General features: G+C 41.1%; 1 protein-coding gene across 4 annotated transcripts in view; it reads left to right on the forward strand.

Annotated features, from left to right (window-relative positions):
* The window catches only part of esrp1 (epithelial splicing regulatory protein 1), a 45,554-nt gene extending 19,535 nt beyond the window's left edge, over window positions 1-26,019 (forward strand). Inside the window, exons 5-16 of one of the 4 annotated variants that reach the window (XM_012964536.3) lie at window positions 4,155-4,253; window positions 5,586-5,640; window positions 6,594-6,704; window positions 7,235-7,367; window positions 7,860-7,902; window positions 8,410-8,711; window positions 9,166-9,384; window positions 12,691-12,877; window positions 17,868-18,039; window positions 20,237-20,390; window positions 21,625-21,742; window positions 22,151-26,019. In XM_012964536.3, the coding sequence (XP_012819990.1) occupies window positions 4,155-4,253; window positions 5,586-5,640; window positions 6,594-6,704; window positions 7,235-7,367; window positions 7,860-7,902; window positions 8,410-8,711; window positions 9,166-9,384; window positions 12,691-12,877; window positions 17,868-18,039; window positions 20,237-20,390; window positions 21,625-21,708 (1,559 nt within the window). In that variant the 3' untranslated portion in view covers window positions 21,709-21,742; window positions 22,151-26,019. 4 annotated transcript variants of the gene reach the window in all.
* The last annotated feature ends 1,068 nt before the right edge of the window (window positions 26,020-27,087 follow it).

The raw sequence follows: 27,087 nt of genomic DNA on the forward strand, positions 1-27,087 counted from the left end.
AAGACAAATCCCTGACATTACAAGGAATTTGAGAATAGGTGCATTAAAGCCTTACTATAATGCTAGCTAGCAATATACTGGACCTCAGACCTGCTGATCATGATGTAGTCTTACATCTTCCCAGGTACTCTGAGTAATGAAACCGCACTCCCTGGCATGACATGGGTATTATGCAAGGCATCTTGGAGAAGCCAACTAAATATCATTAGGCGAGGGGTGTGGTGCAATTAAGGCATGCAGGGAAAGGTTCTCTTAGTAACGCTAAAGCCAGGGCTACTGACTGCAAACTGTGCAGGAGAATTACTATTTCTGCCCCTGTTACATAGGCACAGCTCTGAATGCTGGCAGCATCTCTATAATGTAAGGAATAATTGCTGCCCTGTGATTCCCTACTACAGAGCAGGTGCTGTTCTGATGCTGAAGGGGTTAAGTATGCAAAGACTCCTCCAAGCACAGGGCAACAGGCAACATGACAGCACCTATCTCTAAACCAAGCCTGCTAAGCAAGTTTTGTCTGTTCTGATCCCTTCTGTTAGGGGGTGGATATACCGTGTTTGACTATTTCTGCATGAATCACTGTGCATAACTTGCTGCCGCCTTTCCCTGGAGACAAAATGTCAGTTGAGTGCATAATTGCTGCTTTTTCACCCTCCCGATTCCTTTCCTCCTCACTAAATGGTGTGAAAATAATTTCAGACTTTCTTTGTTTTTAATGTGATTTTTATCAACTCCCTCGACTTCATCACTTTAAATGTCACAGTTGTACAACCCCTTTATATCCACATACGATAAACAACATTCTGTGGGACACATCAAGCTTTAGTAAGTGTTCACATAATGCAATAATATAATGTTTAATACAAGGTTAAATCTATATGTAATGCACCTAATATAGTATTGTTGCAATGTACCCAGATTTAATTATGACCCCCCCCATAATCTGTATATGGATTTTGTTTGCATGAACTGGGGGAAATGTTACTTAAGCTTTGCAGAACCCCAGAGGTACAAAGACCTATGGGTACCGGGTAGGATCATTTTTATGTCGGCTATTTCAAGAACTTTCTAATTGGGTTCTTGGCACAAACAGCACACATTCTCTATCCCAGTGCAGCCCGGCCCTTTTAGTGGCAATTATCCAATATAAATAGATGTTAATAATATGTTTGTATTGTCAAATGTTAATGTCCTACAAAGAAATCTGTAAACTCGTCTAGGGTCATTAAAACCTCCTATAGAGCCACATTTGTCCTGTTGGCCTCCAGTTGGACAGACCAGTTCTATACAGTCCCTTTAGTAGAATGTCAAAAATAACCCCCAGACATGAAAGTGCAGGACTGGTTCTGACAGGTACCAAGCAGCCAGTCGAAAATATTTCAAAGCGTATTAGTCCTGTCTTTATGTTGTGGATTAAATTGTTTACCTTTTAAGTTAACTTTCAGTATGTTATAGAATGTCCTATTCTTAGGGCTCTGGCACACGGGGAGATTAGTCGCCCGCGACAAATCTCCCTTGTCACGGGCGACTAATCTCCCCGAACTACCATCCCACCGGCGAAAATGTAAGTCGCCGTAGGGATGGCACACGCTGCGCAGACTATTTCGGCCCATTCCCACACCTTGTCTCAACCCTTTCTCCTTGTAGATTGTAAGCTCTTTTGGGCAGGGCTCTCTTCACCTCTTGTATCGGTTATTGATTGCTTTATATGTTACTCTGTATGTCCAATGTATGAAACCCACTTATTATACATCGCTGTGGAATATGTTGGCACTTTATAAATAAATGTTGATAATAATAATAATAAGTTGCCTCGTGAGGCATTTTCGGCGATTTGCCAAAATCGCTTGCGCAGCATGTGCCATCCCACCGGCGACTTACATTTTTGCCGGTGGGATGGCAATCCGGGGAGATTAGTCGCCCGTGAACAGGGAGATTTGTCGCGGGCGACTAATCTCCCCGTGTGCCACAGCCCTTAACAGCCTTTCAACTGGTATGAGGCTGATATATTGATATTGTTTTTACTTTTGCTTATCTGTCTATTTCAGCCCTCCCCTATTCTCCCCTCCCCTGTTCTCCCCTCCCCTATTCATCCTCCATTCTCTCATTTAAACCGCTTGCTTAAAGGAACAGTAACACCAAAAAATGAAAGAGCTTTAAAGTAATAAAAATATAATGCACTGTTGCCCTGCACTGGTAAAACTGGTGTGTTTGCTACAGTAACACTACTATAATTTATATAATAGGTTGCTGTGTAGCCATGGGGGCAGCCATTCAAGCTGGAGAAAAGGCACAGGTTACATAGCAGATAACAGAAGTTCTGTAGAATACAATATTAATACAATACAGTGTTTTATCTGTTATCTGCTATGTGCCTGTGCCTTTTCTCCTTTGAATGGCTGCCTCCATGGCTACATAGCAGCTTATTTATATAAATTATAGTAGACTTTCTGAAGTAACCACACAACTTTTACCAGTGCAGGGCAGCAGCACATTATATTTTAGCTACTTTTATACACTTTCATTTTTTGGTGTTACTGTTCCTTTAAGTATATTGCACCCTAGCAAACAGCTGCTGAACAAAATGCTTAATTGACAAACCAAAAAAATAAAAATCTATTACATATAGTATGAATGTTTAGAAATGTTTGCAATGTAGTAAAACTTAATCTGAAGGAACCTCTTTAAAGTCCAAAGTTGGACATACACAGGCCAGTAAAAGGTCCCTCCAGCCCAAATTGGCTTAATAGCCCATGTAAGTGGCCAACGGACTGGCTATGATATTTTGCAGAAAATCTGTTTTTCAGAATTCCAGCATTCATGCAGCATTTAAGTTTGTTATTTGACTAATAAGGTGACAGTATTATGGGTTTCTATAAGTGATATTGGTAAGATTTAAAAAAGGCCTATAGTAGGTTCCTCCATAGAGTGAAATGCAGTGCAACTCTGTGTGGCTTAAAACCGTTTCAGAACCGCATGGTCCACCTTCATCTTTTAGAATTGTGCCAAATGTCTCCTTTAGTGTATGATCAAGCATAAAATGTTCTTTCACTAGGGAGTCACCAGTTCTATCTAAGGTTGTAAACAGATGCTGATTCCAGATGGATAGGTTGTCTCCTGTTACAGGGTTTATGTACAGCTGTGATGTACAGAGGTTCTGTATGTAAATGTGGTGCAGGGAAGTCGTCTAATGAGAAGTGACAGGAGGTGAATGATAAACCAGGTGTTTGTACTGCTGTGCCCAGACTTGTTACTTTATGGTAATGCATGATGGTGATGATTTATCAGTATTCTATAATGGTGAATTTCCCTTTTCTATTGTATTTATATATATATATATATATATATATATATATTATTTATATAATATTATATATAAATACAATATTATATATATATTATAATATTTTAGCTAGGGTGGGTTGGTTGCAAGGGTATACACCCTAAATGCACAACAATAGTTTAACAATAGCTACAGTGCCAGGGTTGCACAACTCAAATCCAAATGGTAAATGCAAAAAACGAAAGTGGTAATTAGATTTCCTCTACTCTCTTAAAATGGAAGCCCATATGCCACTTCTGGGCTTGCTGTAACCAACAACACACTTGAGCTGTCAGACATAATTGACTTAGATTTGGGTTTTGCAGAAAATGCTTTCTGATTCGTCACATTTTGACCTACGATGCCTTTCTTGAAAAATGACTTGATGTCCCTGTTGTAGAAGTGAACAAACAGCACAAGTAGCAACAAGCAAGACAGGGCAATAAAAAGGGCTGGGTTAGTGCATATGCTTATGAGTGATGCAGGAAACACGCGTTTCAGGTGCAGCACTGGGCTTGTTGCATAGAATGTCCTCGGGCTTGTTAATGAAAGGTAATAACTTTAGAGCTGCGTGAAAGGGTGCTTGGCTCAGAAGATACCTTTGCAATTGGCAAAGCTAAAACTGAGCATAAATTTACCAACCCTTGATATGTGGTCTGATTATGGGTGGGGGGGGGGGGAAATCTCGTCCATCAATGTAGCATGAAAGTGTGACAAAACAAGAGATGGGGATGAGCAGAGGCCGCTGGTAATGGGATGTTCTTCGGCCGCTAAAATGTGCTTATTATTCTTTATGTAACTTTATTGTTCAAAGTTCCTTAACCAACCTTTCCAGACTTGGGTTTTGAAAAGAAAAGTACACGATACAGATATGGAGCTTCAGAAGTTGATGATATGGGAGACATAATTGTAACATTGATTTCAGAACCATACAGTAAGTACCCACAGAAACCTCTGCCTTCCCTTATACTTAGCTGCGGAAACTGTTACTTATAGAATAGGAATTTTCATATTTAAAACTTGTTGTAGAATTGGATGTACCGAAAAACCAGCCTTTGCCAGGGGATTATCTTTATGGCAGCTCTCTGTGGCTCTAGAGATGTTTTAGTTTATCTCCAGAGTGCCAGACATTGTAGAATGTTAGGTGAGCTGGCCTGTAAAAATGACTGATGTTTTAATTTATATATCGGCCTCCATGCTACAGGACCGGAACTAGAAGACTAGGGGGAGATTTACTAATCCATGAACAGACCGAAAGCGTCCAAATGCGTTTTTTCATAATCGGTATTTTGTGCAACTTTTTCGTATATTTTCTGCGACTTTGCCGTCGCGAAAAAATCGGATTGGTTTTTCCGCCGTTTACTATCGCTCAGTCAGAAAAAGTTGTGCAAAATACGATAAAGTCGTGACTGCGGCAAAAAAGTCGAGACAAATACGAAAAATCATGATGGTGACGAAAAAGTTGCAAAATTTCAGTTTCCGATACGATTTTTTCCCTTTCGGGATTCGGATTCGTGGATTAGTAAATCTGCCCCTAGGTGTTGAATGACTGGATCCATGGCCAATGTGCCAACACTTAATAGACAAACTTGGCTGCTAAATGTTTTAAAGACTACACTTCAGTGAATGTGATCAGCAAGTTAAATATTCCAGCTTGCGCCATAAAAATCTGCAAAAGCATATTGTGATTGGTTTATTGGGTTCCTTTAGGGACCAATGTCGGGTCAGTTTGAGGTGAAAAATTATACCTTTGAATATCACACTTTTAAAAATAAAGCTAACATCACAATTATTAGTGAGCTAGTTTTGTCTTTAATATTAAAAGGATTGGGGACCTGAATAGAAGAAAGTGAAACAAACTTACTTTCTGTAGCTGTTTTCCTAGTCATTCTGAGTACCATACTAAATCAATAATAGCCATATATAATCAGTATCTTGAAGGTGCTAAGTTCTTGAAAGGAGAAGTAGATGAACAGAGTAGAAAGGAAGTTTGTTAGGCCGACATCCCTCACGCGGAGATTAGTTGCCTGTGATGTATCTCTTCTACCACTGGTGACTAATCTCTCCAAAATGGCAACTTGGGAAAAAAAGTGATGTGTGGGCCGTTTCACCGGCTTTTTCCTTTGTTGCCGGTGGAAAGGGATTTCGGAGAGGTTAGTCGGCCGCAGGAGCAGAGAATAATCATGCAACTAATCTCTTTGTGGGGGCATTAACACCCAAATAAGAGTGCAACTTCTTTAAATGTAATGACTTGGTTTTTTTGCAGATTACAAGTTTTCAGATCCTGAGAGAGTAAACTACAAATTTGAATCTGGTACCTGGTAAGCAAAAATGTTTTTTTCCTTTAATTAAATCATTGAAAAAGTTGGCAACTTTGTGTTTACAAAAAGTGAGTAGTGACTGGATACCCTGTCAATGTCCTGTGTCTGTTTATTCATGTAGTCATGGTTCTGCATTTAAGTGGTCTCTTGACACGGGTGGCTAGGGCCTGTAAAAAAATACTCTCCTTACTGGTTGGTGTAAATGCTATTCCTTACAATGTGTAGAGCTTTGATGCACTCTGTTAATGCTTCAGTGTTAACCAAAAGGCTTTATCAGCAGTAAGAACTGAGTTCAGTTCTTGCCCATTTGCTCCTCACAATCTCTAGAAACGTACAGGCAGGTGAATTGGATCGTTATGAAATGGCCATAGTGACTGTGGCATAACAAAAGGCTTAAGGGCCCTGGGGCCCTACCTTTGCCCAGAAGCCCATCCCCATGCCATCAGCTAGTCTGTCTTTGCAGCTCACTGGGCTTCAGTGAATTCTGGCCTAAGCAATGCAGGTATTTTTGCATGCCCCAGATTAGTCTGCTCTTCCTTCCCTGGTAATAATGCCAGCACATAGTGCATGTATGTGTACTTTGTAGGGTCTTTAGCGTGTAAGCTGCACTGGGGCGGACACTAATGGGAAAGTTCTGCGATGGTGCCATAAAAGGTTCACTGGGATATTCTTACTTTGTATTGGGCAGGGAACATATGAGGCAATAATATACTTGTATACCAGAACTGTCGCTCAAAATTAGTGTCTTTGCAGATGGACTAATGGTTTATGTTTACTTTTGTCTCTGAGGTCCAACTATTTATTAGGAGGGATCTGTGCTTGTGGCTGTTTCTAGGAAACAGTGTAAAATGTTCTAAATAACCACGCTTGTAAATTCAGAAAATGAAAAAACTTTTCTAATAAAGAGATGATATCTTCAGCTTACTTATCAGTGATGTTTTTTTGTTTCATAGCAGCAAATTGGAGATAATTGACGATAACACAATTATCAGAGCAAGAGGATTACCGTGGCAGTCATCTGACCAGGATATTGCACGATTCTTCAAAGGCCTGAACATTGCAAAGTGAGTATTTTCCTTTCTATCTCATGGAATGCTTAAAAAATCCCCAGAACAAAAGAATGTTAGTGTACAGGGTATGCCTGGTTGTGTCGTGAGAGCACTGTGGCAGAACTGGTATAGTGGCATATAAAGATCGGCACCTTTTGCATAAATACTTCATTTGAGACAAATAGACCAGTTATATCCGCCAATGCTGCACATGCTTTATGCCTTGGGCAGAAGGGTAGTATCACATTTATTCTGTAAGGGGAGAATAGAAAGCAAAGAACAATCCTTTCATGTTATGCCATCTTGTCAATGGCGGCATTACCAGCAGCTCTGGTGGCACAGGAACACCGCCATTCACAATCTCTCCCACCTTTATGCTTGGCTTCTTAATAGTTACAGAGGGTAACAGGCATAGGCTAATTCAGGAATTACAGATGTGCTGCTGAACTAGCCTGAAACGGCAGGAGTAGATTAATTAATGGAATAATTATTATATGGTATGTTGTAAAAATATGGGCCCCATATCTTTTCTTTTGCTTGTGTAGGGGTGGTGCTGCCCTTTGTCTCAATGCTCAGGGTCGAAGGAACGGTGAAGCCCTTGTAAGGTTTGTAAGCGAAGAACACCGAGACCTGGCGTTGCAGAGGCACAAGCACCATATGGGAAATCGGTACATTGAGGTAAACCTTTAGCGGAGTAGCACCTACAGTTCTCCATTTGTCAAACTACAACTTCTAGCCTTTCAGTGGAAATCTAGGACTTTTTAAGTAACCGCATCTGAAGGGCTGCGTGATGGATAATATAAGATCAGTCAACCAAGGAAGGGACACTTTGCCATTACCTGTTTCAAATATTACAATTATTTGCTATTAGGCTATTACTACTACTACTACTACTATTATTACTTACTATTAGGTGCATACCATTCACCTTTGCATTGGTTATGGAGTTGTTGCTTAGCAGGCACAATAACCAATTGGTTTTGCTGTGTGACTGATTTATATCTCTGTGGGATTGTTTTTACATGTTATGGACTGATTAGTTGTCATTCCAAATGTTCAAGCCACTGAACAGGCCACAGGCCATAAAAACCACTGTCCAATTGCCCTATTATAAATCAACCATATAAGTATATTGCGCTCAATGCACCAGTTACTGTATTTCTCTTTCAGGTATATAAAGCAACTGGAGAAGATTTCCTTAAAATTGCTGGAGGTAATTTTTAAAGTTTTTAAAGCTCTGTATATAAAACACATAATATTTACAGCATTTGTGGATCTAGCTGCAATTCCAATCACCCTCAGCCAACTAATCATTCTTTAAGACTGGGTGTTGTATTTCAATGACAGCTGCAGAGTGGCACGATGCCAGTCTCGCTCAATCTATTCTGATAAAATTTACAGGAACAAATCTGACTAAGAACAAGCTGGTGGAAAAGATACTGTGTCAGATTTGTACCTTTTAGCGTTAGCAGTGATTGGCATGATAGTTTTAATCCTTGATTTGCCAGCCCACAGTGATTGGCATGATGCAATTTAACCCATGAGTTGCCAGACCACACAGCTGTTCTGGAGCAGCGCGCTTGCCCAGCAGTGTGTTTTTACATTAATAAGCAATGCAGAAACGTAGAATTCTTTGCAGGAATTTGCCAGCAATGTTATGCTTATCTCAGCACTGCTTGTTTGTACCAGTTTGTTACTTATTTGATGTGGCACTTTCCAGGTACTTCCAACGAAGTGGCACAGTTTTTGTCCAAGGAGAATCAGGTGATTGTGCGCATGCGGGGATTGCCATTCACTGCCACTGCAGAAGAAGTGCTGGCGTTTTTTGGCCAGCAGTGCCCAGTTACTGGAGGGAAAGAAGGAATACTCTTCGTCACCTATCCAGATAACAGGCCCACAGGAGATGCCTTTGTGCTGTTTGCCTGCGAGGAGTATGCACAGAATGCACTGAAAAAGCACAAAGAATTGCTTGGAAAGCGCTATATTGAGCTCTTCAGGAGCACTGCCGCAGAGGTGCAGCAGGTCAGTCATTTGCAGAATTCTAAAAGGCTTCTTATATAATCAGGTTGCAGCTCCTAGAAAGCATTTACCCCAACTTTACTCAAAGTGAAATCACACTTCTTTAAAGGGGAACTCCACCCAAACACAAGCTTTTTGAAAATTGAACATCATTTCAAGAAACTTTGCAATATACATCAATTAAAAAAAATGCAGCCTTTTCATGATTTTTAATGTAATAATATGGTTTGGAACAGTTCCTTAAGACTAGCCCCTCAGAAGCTGGAGTTTCTCTTTTAATATGGTACAGTGAGGCTCTGTTTTAATATTGCTCCTGAACATTCCATTTACAGCATGCCCCATGCAGATGCAAAGCTATTTGGCTGAGCCGATCAAAATTAAAGCTGAGCTATGGCTAAAAATGGCTGGATGCTGCTACATAGTTACCGTTTTTTTTTGTTTGTTTTTTATTCAACAGGTCCTGAACAGATATTCCTCTGCGCCTCTTATCCCTCTTCCCACTCCTCCCATCATTCCTGTACTACCTCAGCCGTTCATTCCTCCAGTGAATGTGAGAGACTGCATACGCCTCAGAGGGCTTCCTTATGCTGCTACTATCGAGGATATCTTGGAGTTTTTGGGAGAATTCTCTGCAGATATCAGGACACATGGGGTCCACATGGTACTCAATCACCAAGTGAGTTTATTGTGAAGTGGAACAGTTTCTATATTAGTTTCTGCTATAAGCGTGATGATCATACAATTATATCACCTTTATGGGGGAGGGGGGGATACTCTGTTCAAATGGATATGACAAGTTTGAGAACATTAAACATCAAAAATTGATCCAACGTTGGGTTCTCTGTAACTATGCTGTGATGTCACTAGTGTGATTCGTGTGGGTTGATGAGGCAAACAATCTCTGTCGTCTCGTCGACTGGCCATGGTGGAAAATTGAAATTTGCGCACCTTTTGAAGGCGCCCTGAAAATCGGCAGTAGGTCAATGCTGTATCTTCAGATAGGGGTAAAATTCCATTGTCAGATATGCAGGTAGAAACAATTCGGCTCTTAATGTTAGTGGAGTGGATGAACAATCTTTTCTGCAACCAGCAGTCGCAGGAAAGTTCATTATTGTAACATGTAAGGCCACCTTTAGGCCCCACAAAGCAGATTGTCAGTCTGCGTGTGATTCGTCCCACAGGGCCTTACCCTTAGTGCTTTTAAAGCTGGCCATACACAATCCTTTCCCAGATATACATCTTTAGCTGGGAGATATCTGGCAGATTCAATAATTTGGCCCCCAACAGGAAAATCAAACCTGCCCGATCAATATATGCCCAGTTATCACTCAGACATTGGTTGATCCACCTTACGATGGGTATATCCACCAAGATGCAGCTATGGTAAGGCCTCTGTGCTGACTTGCTAACCTATGCTTTAGCCTGTTGCCTGATCTGGCATTAAGGTGGGCGCATGTAAAGATAAGACCAAAGTGCAGGCTGCTTGTCAGCAAGAGGATTTTGTTTGGCCACATTGAAAGATATGACTTGGTATCTATGTACAGTAGAACTTTACCTTTAGGGCAGGGGTACCCGGGGAGACAACAGAGATTTGTTGCAGTGCGACTAATCTCCCCGTGTAGCCCTGACTTCTGCGTATTATCCAGCAGTATTTTCATGCATCTTGCAAATGTAGGCCAGGGGCATTATTGTGCTCCAAGAGATATAGTAAATGACGTACAGAATCTATGGCAAAATAGTTTTCTCCTTTTTAAATGACAAAAGCAAGCTCATATATGTTAGGCTCCTCTAGAGCTTGCATAAGAGCAGCTTGTATGTTAGCTATTGCTGGCAGCAGTTTGGGATAAGGTACAGGAATTTGCAGTATTCTGTATGCACAATATTGCTATCTGCTCTTGGATAATGTACCGGAATTGACAGTAATCTGTATGTACAGTATTCTAATAATCTGAGTTTGGGATAACCGCACAGAGCAGCAATGCCAGGCCCCACTCACAGTATTTACATTTGCACAACCATACCTGTGACAGCCTGGGAGAGGGTGACTTGATCAAGGTCACAAGGAAATGACTGTAAAACCTGAGTTGTTACAGGTAAACACCTCCCATTTATTTAATGGCAATAAAGTTGAGCCTTACTTATCAGCATCCGGTGCTGTTACCTACTCATTACACTAGATAGCTGAGCTGTACTGCATTGCACCATTGTAGTAAAACTACACATTAAATGCCAAGCTGGGAGTAGGAGTCTGTTTATAACGGATGTTCCCAAGCTGCTTACACGGTCACGTGTGGGTAAAATTACAGCATTTGTTTGTGATGTACTAATAACTGTACTGAGTATTACTCCCCTCTGTGGTTTGGGTCATGATGAGTCTGTCTATTCCCATGAGGCAATGGGTTCATTTGCAAACATCAGTGCATGTAGTGGTGTCATTCACAGCAGCTCCTACACCTGACACTACATTGAAAAATCTGCTTGGTAAGCAAGATTTCATAAAATAAGATGGAACCCAGGAAGGGTTTCCCTACCTACCAAGGCTTGGGCCGGTATTAAAAATGTACCAGCAATTTAAATTCAGCCCCTGATCTGCCCAGAATCTAGCAGAAACCTACCCTTTTCCTCTTTCCAATCCTCCTGAAGTCACCTGTGACCCTCTTTCATCATCAACCCTACCCCCTTTAACATCATGGGCTGCCCTTTTGTCACTTCCCCCCTGCTGGCTTGTAACTTGCCCCTAAAAAGGTGGCAACCCTAGGCCTGGGTAGTGCATTGGTTGGGGGGGGCCTGTGCAGACATGGTTAGATGTAGTCCTCACCCTTAGAATTGGTATGTCTCTGAGCCCCAGTCAGATATTGGTTTAGGCACCTCTCATTTTGGCACCATACATGGTCTAATAAGCTGCCAACTTGGTCAAGAGCTTTAGCGGTGGTGGGTTTTTTCCCCAGTATTTATAGACAGGCACACTAGCCAGGGGAGAGGATGCAGCAGGGGCCAGGTAAATTACCTTGGGGTGGCCAGATCCGGCCTGTGGGCCGTAGTTTGAGGATCCATGGTCTAAGGTCCCTATTACATTCACTTACATTAGGGACAGTTTTTTTATTTGGAATTCACCTGCCTGTATGTTTTTGAAGTGTGGGAGGAAACTGGATTTCCTGGAGGAATCGCATACAGACATGGGGAGAGCATACAAACTCCTTGCAGATAATGCCCTGGCTGGAGTAGACTTCAGGACCCCAGCACTCCAAGGCAGCAGCAACCCACTGAGCCACATTGGGTCACATAGGGGCCTGTGCTGACCTTGATTGGAAAAGACAATATCTATCTTAGATATATATATATATATATATATATATATATATATATCTATATCTATATCTATCTATATATCTATATCTATCTATATATCTATAAATCTATCTATATATCTATAAATCTATCTATATATATCTATATATATATCTATATATATCTATATATCTCTCTATATATATCTATATCTCTCTATATATCTCTCTATATATATATATATATCTATCTTAGATGCAGTCCATATCTTCTGGGATTTTCCAGTGATTTGTGGCTGAGCCTCAGCCAGATATCACTCCAGGTACCTTCGTTTTTGCATCGTACACAGACTAATAATCTGGCAACTTGGTCAAGTGTGACTGTGTGGGAGGCCAGTATTGATGTGTATATGACCAGCTATAGTTTTGCTTGTGCCGAACAAGTAGAAGCTAACTGGTGTTGGTTTGGTATGTGTTTTGGCAATGTTGCACATATAGAAATAATTGAAAGACCAGTATGTTACTTATGCAATTAGCAAATTAACCTTTGCCCTACCATAGTGCAGTTGTATGCATGGCACTGTGTGTGTGACTTTTAAATGAGCCCTTTTAGCACAAACGGTTAACCATTGTTTGTTTGGATTTCCCATTGTCCGTTCATAGAAAACTTTCTCATTCATGTTCTTTGTCACCAGGGCCGTCCATCTGGGGACTCGTTTATTCAGATGAAATCGGCAGACCGGGCGTATCTGGCAGCACAGAAGTGCCACAAGAAGACCATGAAGGACAGATATGTGGAGGTGTTTCAGTGTTCAGCAGAGGAAATGAACTTTGTCTTAATGGGGGGAACTTTAAATCGCAATGGCTTGTCCCCGCCGCCATGTAAGTTACCATGTAAGTCTGGGCTTTGGGTCTTGCCGCTTCTCTTCGCTTGTTGCTGGTAGGTGCTGGAACAGCTTTCTCTCTTGGGTACTGGGCTTTAATTTACTCCACAGATTCACTGGTTATGAGCAACTTCACAAATCAACAACAAATACAATTATTTTTGGTGGGTGACGTATTGGGGGCTTAAACATGCATCAAACCAATTTTTCTGGAGGGGGGTTGCTGGACTAATGTAAGTGGTAGAGCCAACATCCATGATTTCTTCTGGCTGGCTAATTACACTTTTATTGTTTCTGAACTGAGCACTGCGGCCAGATACAGCTAGCGGTGCAGTCCCACTCTCCAACATCTCCACCCCCATTCTGAGGGGCTTTGTTTAATAATTCACTTCATGGAGATGCTATGGCCGAGGTGAAATGGATGATATTAAGAATCCCTCATATTTGTGTATCTCCTTTTTGCATAAAGAAAATATTTTCTGTGCTCTGAGTTGCCATTTTAGATTACTTTAAAGCATAAGCCAAGTGTGGGCTAGCTGGTAGGCCCACAAACAACCTTAAATGCCATTTTAGCTCTAGAGCAGGGATAGCTAAGCTGTTGCTGAACTACAAATGCCCATGTACATGGGAGTCTCTACTGGAAGTTGCAGCTTAGCAATGGCTGGCTCAGCCTGCTCTATATGGATATTTGTGGGACTGCACCTTACAGCATGCACATGATTACTTTTTCGCTCAGCAATCCTGTTAGTATGCAGCGTATTCCATGTAATATCCACACTTCTTTTAAAATGTAGAGCCTTCTGTGCCAACCAATGTCCTGGTAATTTAATAACGCAACTAGGGTGTGAACAGCACTGTCATGGTGGTTTAGAGTATGTACGGCAAAGGTTCTCAAGCTTTGGGCAGGCTGAAACGTAGGTGGGTATGAGGTGCATGCAATCACTCACACTAATGACGAGACACTCAGACTGTGGCATACATACTGTGTGGGGCACGGGTAGCATCTGGCCTGTGGTATGTCGGGAACGTAGCACATCTCGTAATCCGTTTTAAATGGATATTGCGACTATCCCACAGAGATTTAGTAATCAATGGAGGAACTGGCCCACAAGGCTTGCCATCTGAGGCTATGTTAAAATCCATGAAAAGTCGCCAAAAGTTTGAGATTTTTGAGGAATATCCAGCAGAGGCTGAATCAAGGTGAGACCCTGGAGGGAAGCAGTCTTTTGCCTCTCTCAATTTAAACAGCAGTGAATGTTATTTCTGCTTTAATCCTCTTTTGTTTCTGTGTAGAATTGGCCGTTTAAGGAGAAATTGAAAATTACAAGTGACTCTTTTGTAAAATTCAACAAATGCGTATGTTAATAATAAGCCAAGACAAAACCAAGGCTTTTGTTTAACTGATGGGGTTTCTGTGTTGTGGCAAAGCCTGTTGAGGCCAAGCATAGCAATAGGATGTGTCAAATGTTACATTTATCTGCTCTTGTTTGAGATGCTGCTCTATAAGTAGGGCAGACAAATGAAATGATGAGAGGAAAGTATCTAGTATATCCTGTAAATATAAAAGTATACATAATATACTTGCTTTACATAAATCTTGGCTTGACTGAGGAATTATCCATAGCCAAAGACCGCTGTTCCTTTATTGCCATAATATCTGTGCTTCTGTTCGCTATGGAGTATTGTTCAGCTGGGGCAAGGGTATAGCAGACATATGCAGACAGGGTGCAATGAAAAATGGATACTTTTAGCATATTACTCTGTTTGAAGGGAATGTAGGTTTTAAGCATTTTGTTATGTTCATGAGAAGAATTTTTTTTTTTGCAGTTATTTAAAATACATGAGCACAGGGGTAGCAATATAATATAGGTTAGGATAATACAGGATGGCTTTAGATTAGTACAGTAACAAATTGAGCATTGTTTACTGGATAGGCATAATATAAATCGGATGGTCCACCTAAGTCATATATTTACTTTAATGGGAGGGAAATGTGTGTGTGGTATATATTTTTTTTTTTTTGTAGTAGTAGTAGTATGGCAAAGACTCTGCTGGAAAATCTTAACCATGCTGGTGCAGTTATGGGACATTTGTAAAATAGAACATTTTGTCCACTTATTGATTATCACTTGTTGGGAATTGGCACCAAATCAATATCACAACAACATAACATTACAGAATGCACTTGGGGAAAAATTATCACTTAATTCTCTGGAGCTTTTTTATGGAGGTTGGCTTATATAGTGTGTGTGTGTGTGTGTGTGTGTGTGTGTGTGTGTGTGATGTATATGTATATGTCACCAAGGAGCTCCATAACCATATAAAGCCACAAGACGAAAGGCCTGCAAGGTGACTTCTAATATCCTCATGTTTTACAGAAGGGGGTACATTATTTTTATAATACACAAGTTTGTGAGTTGTGACAAGTGACATCACTAAGCACCATTTATAAGGACATGATTTACAGGATATTCATCTTGTGTATTATATAATATCTATCTCCTGCCATTCTTTTGTGAAAATTACATGCACCTTAGTAGACACTTAAATGAGAGCTAAAATGAAAACATACAGGGATCAAGCCCATTACAGAAGGCTTGCTGCAACTTTGCAATATGGAGGTTTTACTTTGGAATGTGAAGACTGCTCTTTTGTGATCTGTGTCTGCACTAGCTTTATAGCTTCTGCCTAAATACACTTAGTGGCACAAATCATCAAGCCCTCTCCTGTCTTTTCAGAGTATGGGCTCTTTATGCCTTGAGGGCCACAATCATGTCGGGAAAAGTAAATTGTCTGTTTACGCCAAGGTGTACCGGCCAAGATTTAACCTGCATCTTGCACCAAAATAAAGCAAACTGAGCACTATTAGAAACACTGTCTGCTTAGAATGGAGAGCAGGGTATGACATATAGAGGTAGTGCCACAAGAAGCTGTTATGTGCTTGAAGTCAGGACAAAAACACATGATATATGCTAGTGGCTGCAGTGTAATGTAATGCTGGGAACCCTGCCCTCTGTTGAAAGCTGTGCTGCTTTGCAGGGGTTTAACGTAGCCAGGATCATGTATGTGGCTTGTATAGTTCATTTTCCACTGATTTCACTCCTTGCATCTTCTTTGGAAGTTAGGCACCATAAAATCTTAGTGGGGGCAGTAACAAATAAAACCAAAACACAAACCACTGGGTCCTGTGTTTGACTGAAACCATGGCATGGTGTTTTATGTTCTTCTCGTGTCTGTTATTTGGCACCTGATGATATTTACCAAATTGTGCTTGTCTGATAGGGCCTTTACCATTGTACATTCCACTGGGGCTGGGATTCATTTGATTAATGAAAAATGGGGAATATGGTTCTTTCATAGAAAGTGTGGAATTTTGGTTTGACAACTGGATAACTATGATGTTACTTCTGAAATCTCTAGCTCTGCTTTGCAAAAAGAACTGCTGTGTAATTACAGTCCCTGAGGTAGATGTCAGATGCAAGCAGAGGTCCATATGAAAAATAGTACTGTAGTTCTGTACTTCACTATTGCATAGGCTGAAACCTGCACGGGCTGGCAGTTTGCTGTTTGTTTGTCTTAAAGGAGACATATCCTATAAAAATTATGAATGTACCAGTGAATTATACTCCTCTAGATATAGAAGGAATGTGCTTAAAAAGTTGTGTTTTGGACTGATTTTTTGAGAAATTCCCCCCAAACCCCACTAGCCCCGCCCATCTGTGCCACTTCCTGCTGGCTGAGTTCTCTGGATGAGCTGGGGAGCCGGCGGCCCTCCGTACCCTGCACTGTAGGATAGGAACCAATCAGCAGCTAGGCTGACCTGATAGGGAACTGAAGCCTGTCTGTGCTTTTGTGAGTGCAGGGCTGTGATTGGATCTCCCCCTCCTACTGTGCTTCTGGCAGGGACCGTTAGGATACGCCCACTCTCCATTTCAAACTCGGGCAGAGAAGTGAGAGGATCTATAGGGAGCTCCAATAAAGGGGCAATTGTTACAGATAGGATTAATGTTTAGCCCAAAGGGAAACCAGCACCGTATATTATTCATAATTGCCTACAAAATTAGCATTTTTTCCCATTTATCCAATATGTCTCCTTTTAAGACCCAATAAAGTCAAAACTGTAGGAAGGGTTAGTTTCAGTGCCCCAATTAAATGTCCTTGGTAAATTTGTACATTAGCCTTTTTCTTATAGTAATTACCCAGCACCCTCAATAGCCTCAATAGAAATCTGAAGGCACCTTTTTTAAACAAAAAAAAAAGGGAAAAAAAAAGGCAAGCAAAAACACCCCTTGGTGTTATAGCCAACAAGGAGCCAGTACATGTGCTGTTTTGTGAGTTGTTCTGTTGAGCTACACCCTGTATTGTGTGTAAAGGAAACAAAAAGCGAGTTTGGCCATAATAAGCTAGGACTTGTTGAGTCCTTAGTAACACACTGGACAATAAAAATGGCCCGAGGGCATTAAACCTCCACCAGTTACAGGGGAAACATAGGAACCGTTTAGTCGGAATGTGGTGTATTAAATTACATTATAAATAATGTGATGCCTAAACTGAAATATGTGACAAATGTTTCTATTAAAAAAAGGCACAGGAAAACAAGCCTAGAGGTGGAGCAGTTTTGTTTGCTCCATCAGTATGTGCAATGAGCCTTAAAGCAAGAATGGCGGGGATAGGTGTACATATTAAAACAGACTGCTGCTGTTTGCCTCTAGATGTTGCAGAACTAGCAGAATACTGTTGCATGAAGAATTCCAGTTGTGACCTACAACATTGCAGCAGGCATGTACCACCAGCTGGACTACAACTCCAGTATCCCACAAACAGCTTTTAAGCTGAGAGTTCTAGTACAGAAACATGTGGAAAGCCCCTATTACAGCTACAAAAATGTCACCCCCAACCCCTCCTCAGCTTAGCTGTAGTGCATTGTATTGTGTGCCTGAGAAGTGCACAGTGTCAATTGTTTCTAATAGTATTTCTCCTTCTCTTAGGTCTTTCTCCCCCATCTTACACATTCCCAGCCCAGGCAGCTGTTATTCCTACAGAAGCTGCAGCTCTCTATCAGCCCTCGCTGCTCCTGAACCCTCGCAGTTTACAACCATCTGCTGCCTACTATCCCGCAGGTGCCCAGCTCTTTATGAACTACACAGCATATTATCCCAGGTAAGCACGGGGCCTGGCAAATCCTAAGCAGTGATGGGGGGGAGGCAACATCAAGGAACTGATGAAACCTTGGCTGTGAAAGCGTTATAGTTGCCTGATACAAGCCATTAAGAATTACCCTTTAAGCGCTGGAGTAGAGAGGGCCTTGTGGGGTGTTGGCCATGCCTGGCTGAGAATCAAAATGCTTCTGGTATTTCAGGAGCACAAAGGCCATAACACTGCCCCATGGGCCCAGTTTAAGTGGGCAGAAAACAAGAGTTCCTCTGTACTCGCCCATTATCAAGACAATAAGACATTCTGTGCATTAAGCTACCAAGCTATGCCCTCCCCTTTAAACAAATCAGGGAATGTTTTTCTGTGACCACAAAACTCGTATAGACAGAAAAATAGGTGTTCTCATTTTCTGTCTATATGAATTTTGGGGTCACAGCCTCATTGTACCCCTGCCTAATGGTTTTGAATATAGCAGCGGGCCCAGTTTAAAGTGAAGGTCTATAAAAAAATATTGTTGTCCCTCTGGGGTTTGCCCCAATATCCAGTTTGCCCTGACTCATCCACACTTTTACATCTTTATGACGAAGGTCAGTAACTTTACAGAAAGGAAATGAGGATAAGTAATGGTCATTTTATTAACATTTTGTGTTCTCTTTTAATGGCTGTGGGACAGGGTAGATAAGGGCTCTGGCACACGGGGGAGATTAGTCGCCCGCGACAAAACTCCCTGTTCGCGGGCGACTAATCTCCCCGAGTTGCCTACCCCTGCCATCCCGCCAGCGAACATGTAAGTCGCCGGCGGGATGGCAGACGCGGCGGCGCGATTTCGCTCAAATCGGCGAAAAAGACTTGCGAGTCTTTTTCGCCGATTTCCTGAAATCGCCCCGCCCCGACTTACATGTTCGCCGGCGGGATGGCAAGGGTAGGCAACTCGGGGAGATTAGTCGCCTGCGAACAGGGAGTTTTGTCGCGGGCGACTAATCTCCCCCGTGTGCCAGAGCCCTAAAAGGCTGGAAAGGTTAATTAGTTCAGAGAGAAAATCTTGCTTATCCAACCACTTCACTTTTATGTCATAGTCTTTAATTAAAAAAAAAAAATGCTAAAAAAACTGATTTTAGGACTATCCCAGCTATAGTGCATGTCATCTAGCATCCCATGACTGGTTAACTTGTAGCTCACCTGTGTTTAAGCCAGGCTAGCCCAAAAGTCTGGCCTGCTGGGAGTCCTTACATAATGCAACTGGAAACTCTGCTTTAATGAGCAGCAATAAACAGGTAAACAAGAGCAGGAAGCAGCTGTAGAAAAAGGAAAGGAGGGAGCCGAGGTGCCATGGAAGACAGGCAGGCATGGTCTTTCCTTTTAAAAGAGTATATTTAAATTCAAGAGCATGAAATAGTAATAAGCTAAGAATGTAACAGTAAATCTCCACATTAAATGAGTAGAAATGCTCTGACCTGCCAAATAGTTGCCCTGCAGTGAAAATAACTGTATGCAAGGTCAAGTTTCTTTCTCGGAATCTCAGCTGCCCAATAATATTTCAAGTGTATGTCACCAATTTTTTTGGGGGGGATGAGGTGGCATCTTTATACAGAAATTTTCCCCCTATATACCAGTATTTCTTTAGTTTTGGTGCAATCTGTATCCTACAGAAAGTATCCCATTTCCATAAACTAAGGGCCACCAGTGCCACCACGCTCAGCTGTGTATTTCTAGATGTTCGGTTCTGTGTGACTCTCAGCATGCTATAATGAATATTGTGACATTCTATGCTTTACAGCTGGCTACACAGATTGCTCTGGGGTGTAAGTTCTCCTCTCAAAATGAGTTTTGTACACACAGGGCCCCTTGGCTGTATGATCGTGTATGCACATGTTTGCTTTTCTGTTTCTTCCTTAGAAAGAAATAATTAAGGGGTGGCAATGGCAAACGGCTTCCTGGTAATCTGTGTCACCTTCAGTGCTGGTTTCTGAAGAAATGTTAGGGGGGGGGGGGGGAATTGTTGTCTTTGTATTTCATATACTTATACTGGCATTATTGGCTTTTCCTTTGCTCTGTGTTGCTTATAGGTTATGTGCATCTCCTATATACTGTGCAAAGAACGATATAGCTTGCTTAGAAAACATGTCAGTTAGTACATAAAAACTGCAATGATCAATTTTTATTCCCTTCCTCTTAATTTTTTCCCATACTGTTCTTTATTTAGTCCTCCAGGATCTCCAAGTAGTCTTGGGTTCTTCCCGGCATCTGCCAGTGTCAGCAGTATCCCCCCGCACAATACAGGTGCAATGGTACGCATGCAGGGGCTGGCATACAATTCTGGTGTAAAGGAGATTCTCAATTTCTTCCAAGGCTACCAGGTAAGTTACTTTGTACAATTTAATTCCATTGCATGGAGGACCAACATCAAAGCAGGCTGAGTAAACCACACGTTGTGATTGGCTGACCCAGAACCAGTGCAGCTGGAGCTTTGCTGCTTTCATCTCAGTCTGTGTGATGGACAACCATATGTGATGTGAATATGTGAGCAACTTTTCTTCTTAGTAATGGAAGCGCCCACAGACTAATATGGCCAGTACAGGTATAGCATCCATTATAGCCTTATACTTGATCCCAACTAAGATATAATTCATGCTTTTTGGAGGCAAAACAGTCCTATTGGGTTTAATTTATGTTTACGTGATTTTTAGTATGAATAATATAGAGATCCAAATTACAGAAAGATTCCTTATCCAGAAGACCCCAGGTCCCGAGCATTCCGGATAACAGATTCCATACCTGTATAGCATATAGGGATTTTAGAATTGCATAGTTTTCTTCTAAGGCCTGTTCTCCCAAAAAAGTATTGTTCCTTTTATCCAGTGTTTCAGTATGTGGATGCATGGCCAGTTTTACTTGGGCATGCATCCACAACTTTACTTGTCATTTCTGCAGTTTTTGTAGAGGGAAATTGTGAAAATCAAAACTCTACTACTGCCCAATGCTGTGGTGTAAAAGTACTAGTCTGTGGCCTTTTAGATAGCTTCCTCTTCATTATTATGGGTGACTCTTGACTCTTTTTCTTGCCCTATTTATTTACTAATAAGAATGTTTTTCTGTACAAAATGCTTGCTAGTATTGACCTTTTTAACTTATTCTATCAGTAACAACCCATGCTATTTAACCTCTGCTCCACTTTTGGCTACTGACCTGCAGCAGGGCTGCTGCTATGGGAATATGTTACTGTTGGCTACTGTTGAGTGTTTGCAATTGGAGTACATTGTCCCATGGGATTGTCTCCCTTTACTGTACTATGAAGGGGTGAAAATAATGACCGCACCTTTCCCTGGAAGGTATATAGATGGCTGAGTAGAAGAAAAACATAGCCTACAACGCAAAATACTTAAGTGTGTTCTCTAATCCGCAGTCCCTTCTGGTCCCTGGGCAAGGCAGCCTTACTTCAGTTCTCAACCTCTTGAATTCAGTAACCAGCCCTCGGCATTGTGTCATTTAACCTGCTGGCTTCCACAGTCTGCCATGTTGTTGTTTATCAATGAGCACCAATAAGCTTGCCAGTGGTGAACCCTATTTATATGTTCTCTTCTTGCTTTCTAGTACTCTCCAGAAGATGGACTTTTGCCAGTGAATGACCAGGCACGGGCACTGCTTACTCACCCCAAAGAATGGGTTTGTATTTAGAGGAGCCCAGTGTGCCAGTGTTTGTGAAGAGAAGGTAAGGTGTGATCTTTTATAACAGGGGCTAACCCTAGAAGGGTTTTTAAATCCTTAAAAATATGGAATGTGCAGGCATCATACTTTATCCAAGAGAAATCTGCCAGCGCAGCTCTTATTAACCATAATCCACAGACTCACATTCATTTTAAAAATATATATATTTATTTTACTCTTCTGGTTGGTCTGGGTATAAAGTGAGTGTAAATTTTAGGTTTTGTATATAAACTTGATAATACTTTACAGTTGGCAACATTGTACAGTCAGTATACAGTTTGTGTAATTATTTATAAGAAATGCAGAACATCAGTTGGGTGTATAAATACATTTTATTTATAAATGCAGTTTATGGGATTTGTGCCATAGCAAATTTTAAGTCAGTCTGGTTGTGTTCTTATTTTTATAACAGGCATTTCCTGATGAATTCTGGGTACATATGTAATGCTTGCCAAACCGGGATGCCTTGGTCCCATCAATGATTATGCAATCAGCCAAACAAGCACTGCAAACTACTTGCCTGATTGGCCCCTTCAATATCACTTTCTGCCTTAAACTAACGGAGAACTTTGATTGGTCGAAGACCTCTTGGAACAGGCTTGACCGGATCCTTGGCCACGCATCTTACCCTTGTATCTCCCTTGCCGAAACCAAGTCAAAGAACATCCATACTACCCTTAAGCCTTCTAGGGGAATCCAAGTGACTTTCTATTTATACAATAGACTTAAGTGGCAAACTGTGCCTTCCGTTGGAGAGGTGCACTTTCCCTTTGCTGGAGAAAGTGTAGCAGCAGTAGTAAAGAAAATAAAAAAGGAAAAAAAAACTAAATATGAAATAATAAAATATATATTTAAAAAAAAAAAAAATAGCATTTATTTTAGAAATACTGTTAAACATTTTTCTGCTGGTGCAAAACATTTTTTTTTTAATGCCAAATTTTTTTGTGCTTATACAATAGTTTTTGGCCCCCCTGGGTCTGTTTATATATATATATATATATTATTTTTTTTTTTGTAAGATTTTTTTTTTTTTTTTTTACTCAAGGACTTGCTAGTTGCTCAAAATAAAACTGATCCTTCCTATTTCTCCATGTCTCCTTTTTAAGTTGCTGGTTAAACCCCTTGGAACTAGTGCAGCTGAATGGCTAATGCACTCTAATGTCTGCTTTTGTTCTGCACCGTAACCTTGTTACATTATCCTTCTGTATTAAGAGATATACTGAACGCCATCTCCTGACATGTAAGTGAGGACCCTGCTGCTTTATGTCAGTAGTTGTTTGATATTGATGGGCTTGCAGCCTGCACTAAGATCTTTGTTACTTTCGAATGACGCCTATTGCAGGAAAGAAATTCCGCAAATTTTTGTCGCAGTCTACCTTAGAAATGTCCAAGTTGTGTCTCTCCAGCTGTTGTCATTCTTTGGAGGAATTCTGGGAATTGAAGTCCTGCAGTCAGCGGGTCGGAGGCTTGGCATCCATATTGTAGATAAAGTTAACTGTTATCATTTTTTTTTTTTTTTTGTACTTTGTTTATTTCTAACACACAAAGGTTGAAAAACCTACAGTTTTGGCTGTGTTGCCTGAGTAGCCAGGTATTTTATAGTCTTTGTTTAAAGCACTTGATTCTGAAAAGGGAATAGTCCTTGATGTTTGTGCTTTACTGATGACACTATGTGCCTTTATTGTAGGAACAATAATCTGCAAAATGTTGCAATAAAATAAGATTAAAAAAAAAAAGAAAGTGTATATACCTTTTGATATGAGATTGTATAAAATTATTGTTCTGAAAATGTCTTTATTTTTGTGCTTTATTTGAAGGATATGTTTGGAGCTAATTCACTGATCCTTTGACTTCCGTTTAACAGGCTGCAGAGCTTTGCTTGCATTGGGCAGCCTTCTAGCGTAATCAGGAATCATTCTAATCATCTGTATAAGTAGCCTTTATTTTTTTTCTACTTTTTTCCCCCACTTCCTCAGCATATGAGAACATAACTAACTACACACAGGAGCTCCTTGCTTCTCTTACTTGCCCTAGTAAAATGGAGCCACCATATTGTTTGCTTTAGCAGATGTCTTGCTTCCATATCCACAGTGTAGGTATGACCAAATGGTGTCATTGCAAGCAATATGGCTTCTTCCGCTGGTGTAATCTGCTGTCTGAGGGTTGGGTAAACCCTCGAATGAATGTAAAATTGCATAGAGTTCTCTTCTAAACCTTTTTGGATTTTTTTTTTTTTCTAGTTTTCAAGATGATGGCAGTTTCAACTGTTAATGTAAAGAATTTGCATCGTCGAGAAAAGTATGTGTGTGATCTGCTTAGAAAATTGGGCAAAGGAGTTGTCTGATGTTCAGAGCAACATCACAAGGGAGTCTTTCTCACAAATTGGTTTTCAGCTAGTGACGGCAAGCTGTTTAAAATGACCAATAGTTGTGCCTGTTCCAAATTCATTATATTAGCAGTTGAAAAAATCAGAAAGACCATATTGTAAGAAGATTGCTTAGAAGAGTATTATGAGCAATTTTACATTCGTTGTTTTATGTGTTTTTTTTCCCAAATCTAAGCTTGCATATAAAGTCTCCCTTATAGCAGGGATGGCTAATCTTCAGCACTACAACCATGTACTAACACAGACCATGCTGCTGGAGGATGCTGGGAAGTCTAGTTCAATAACTGGAAAGGCTTGCAGGTTAGATGTCTGGTTTGCAAATTGCGGCGTGCTCTATAATCTATAAACACCTAGTGGCTATGGCCAAAGTGTAGAATGACCTTCTCACCAGTTGCAGATGGAGCCTAAATATCCTGTGTATCCTATAGGTGCTGTTATATTGGGCCCAAGACTGTTACAAACTGATTTTTTTTTATATGGGAAATAGAAAAACTACTCATGAGGATTAAATCATGGTCGGCAGAATGTTATTGCAATATAATAATATAAGCCACATGATTGTTTGGTGTTGTCATAAACTTCCTTCTGTCCCTGCTGGTGTCAATGCCATTTATATACTGTAAAACAAAATATAAAATGTTTACATGCAGAGATATTTGTCCTTCTGCACTCCAGTCACTGTATTTAGGATACCTGGAAAAAAAAATTTCATTCCCATTTTTTAATTTTAATTTTTCATTTATTAGTGAAATCCATTGTTTCAGGCTTTAAACTCCCTTTTTATAGACCACTGTCCTTTTATTGGCTTCCCAGTCAGTAGGCTGGCAACTCCCATTGTCAGTATTGGAGGCCTCGGCTAAGGGAACAAGAACTATAGTTTCTATTATAGTCCATGCAAGGCAAGATAGATTTTTTTTTTTTTTTTTTTTTGCGATATCTAAGCCTTGCTATTGACAGCCTTTTTTTTGCTTACATCAACTACATATCCCAGAATTGCCTTGGCAGTAAATTGGGACATCTACAGCCTAAATTTATTATACCCCTTAAATGTATTGATTTATTTGCTTCGTGCAGTTCTGTGCAAGGGCATCTGTAAACCATTTAGCTTTAGGATATTCAGAGTCCTTTGTAAAACATGTTCTTCCCTAAAAGACCAACCAGTCTGTATTTCTGTGTTAGTTCCTGGTTGCTGTATCTAAAACACTTCTTACAAGGTAGGGCTTCTTTTCGCTTTGTCTTCCAATATGAGATCTGCAGGACTTTATCATTCACATTAATGTAGAATGTTGCATGAGCACAGTTTAACAACGCAAACAAAATGGCTACCAGACAAATACAGTGTTTATATCCTTACAAATGAAATCCTTCTTTTAGTGGTTCCTGATTAGAATTAATCTAGTAAAACGAAGTGGTCAAAGACTGGAATACCAGAGGCCTTGTTGATCCCTATTCCAAGGAAAAGCAATATTTATTTGGTCAAAAGTCAATTGTTTCCAAATAACTAACTTTTGGAGGTTTGTGGCAGGTACTCAGTAACAAATAACAATGCAGGTTGACAACCAAAAACAGTATAAAAAACAAACAAACCCTTTCCCCTTTATTTTTATTACTCTCTAGAGTTGCTGTTAATTTTCCTTGGGCCCAGCAGAAGCCAAGTGTTTTATTGCCAATGATCCTAAGCTTTGTAAGCTTCTGTGCCACAGGAACAGACTAATTACTGATACTATGAATGTGCATGTTGCTTGAAAATAAAATGTAAGGCCTTCATCATATTACTGAGTCATGTGACGAAACATGTGGCTACTGAACATGTAACGCTTGTTATTAGATGCTCATGATGTCATTTTTTTTCTGTGTAGATGTATTTCATAATAAAATATTCTTCTGTCTCAAAATGGTTTTCCTTGTGCTTCCTACACTGTGCTATTCTAATATCTTGTTTGGGATTGTTGGGGGGTGTGAAGATGTTGAAGAATTAAGGTGGCCATACACACTAAAGGTCCCCATACACAGGCTGATTCTAGCTGCAGATATCTCAGGCCGATTCAACAGCTAATCGGCTTGTGTATGGGCACTACCGACGGGCCTGTCCGACCGATATCTGGCCTGAAATTGAATCAGCTCGTTGATGTGGTCCCCGGACCAACTTGCATATACCCCATTTGGCCCTGGGACCAAACGATCGAATTAGCCTGGATTCTCCCAGTATTGCCCACCCATAGGTCTAAAGGTGTATGGGAACCTTCAGGGGCGTTTGGGCCCCTCTTGCCGCCTGAGGCGGCTCCTGGATGCCGCTCCCCCGGCTCACCTCTCCAGCGCAGGAGTGGGTCCGGGGGCGGTCTGATCGCTAGTGCAGAGAGCGCAATTGCGCTCTCTGCACTAGAAGAGCCGAGTTTCCGGTTTAAAAACCGGAAATTCGTCTCTTAAAGTTACCAGGAGCGGCTTTTTGCCGCCCCTTGTAACTGGGGCGCTTCTGCCGCCTGAGGCGAGTTTCTCAACTCGCCTAATGGCAGAAGCGCCCCTGGGAACCTTTAGACCTGCTCACACCTACAGGTGGGCAATATCTGGCTAAATTGGCCATTTGGCCCTATGGCCAGAAGATCAAATGGTGGGTATAGGCGCCCGTCGGTTCGGGATCGCATCAACAAGCCGATGGGGTCCCCAAGCCAATGAAAATTCAAACCTGCCAAATTTCAGGCCAGATGTTGGTTGTGGAGGCCCGTCGGTAGTGCCCATACACAGGCCAATAAGCTGCTGAATCTGTCTAAGGGACCAATATCGGCAGCTAGACTCGGGCCCGTATATAGCTACATTAAGCCTTGGTTTGGGGGCACACAAACAAGATATTAGTAAATCCCCCCCCCCCCCCCCCACCAGTACTTGGGTAAATGTGTGTTCCCTAAAGATGGGGAATTGTGCAACACACTGGTGCGGATGGGGCATAAGTGGCTGCAGTTAGACAG

Source organism: Xenopus tropicalis, chromosome 6 (genome assembly GCF_000004195.4).
Source record: "Xenopus tropicalis strain Nigerian chromosome 6, UCB_Xtro_10.0, whole genome shotgun sequence".
NCBI lineage: Eukaryota > Metazoa > Chordata > Amphibia > Anura > Pipidae > Xenopus > Xenopus tropicalis.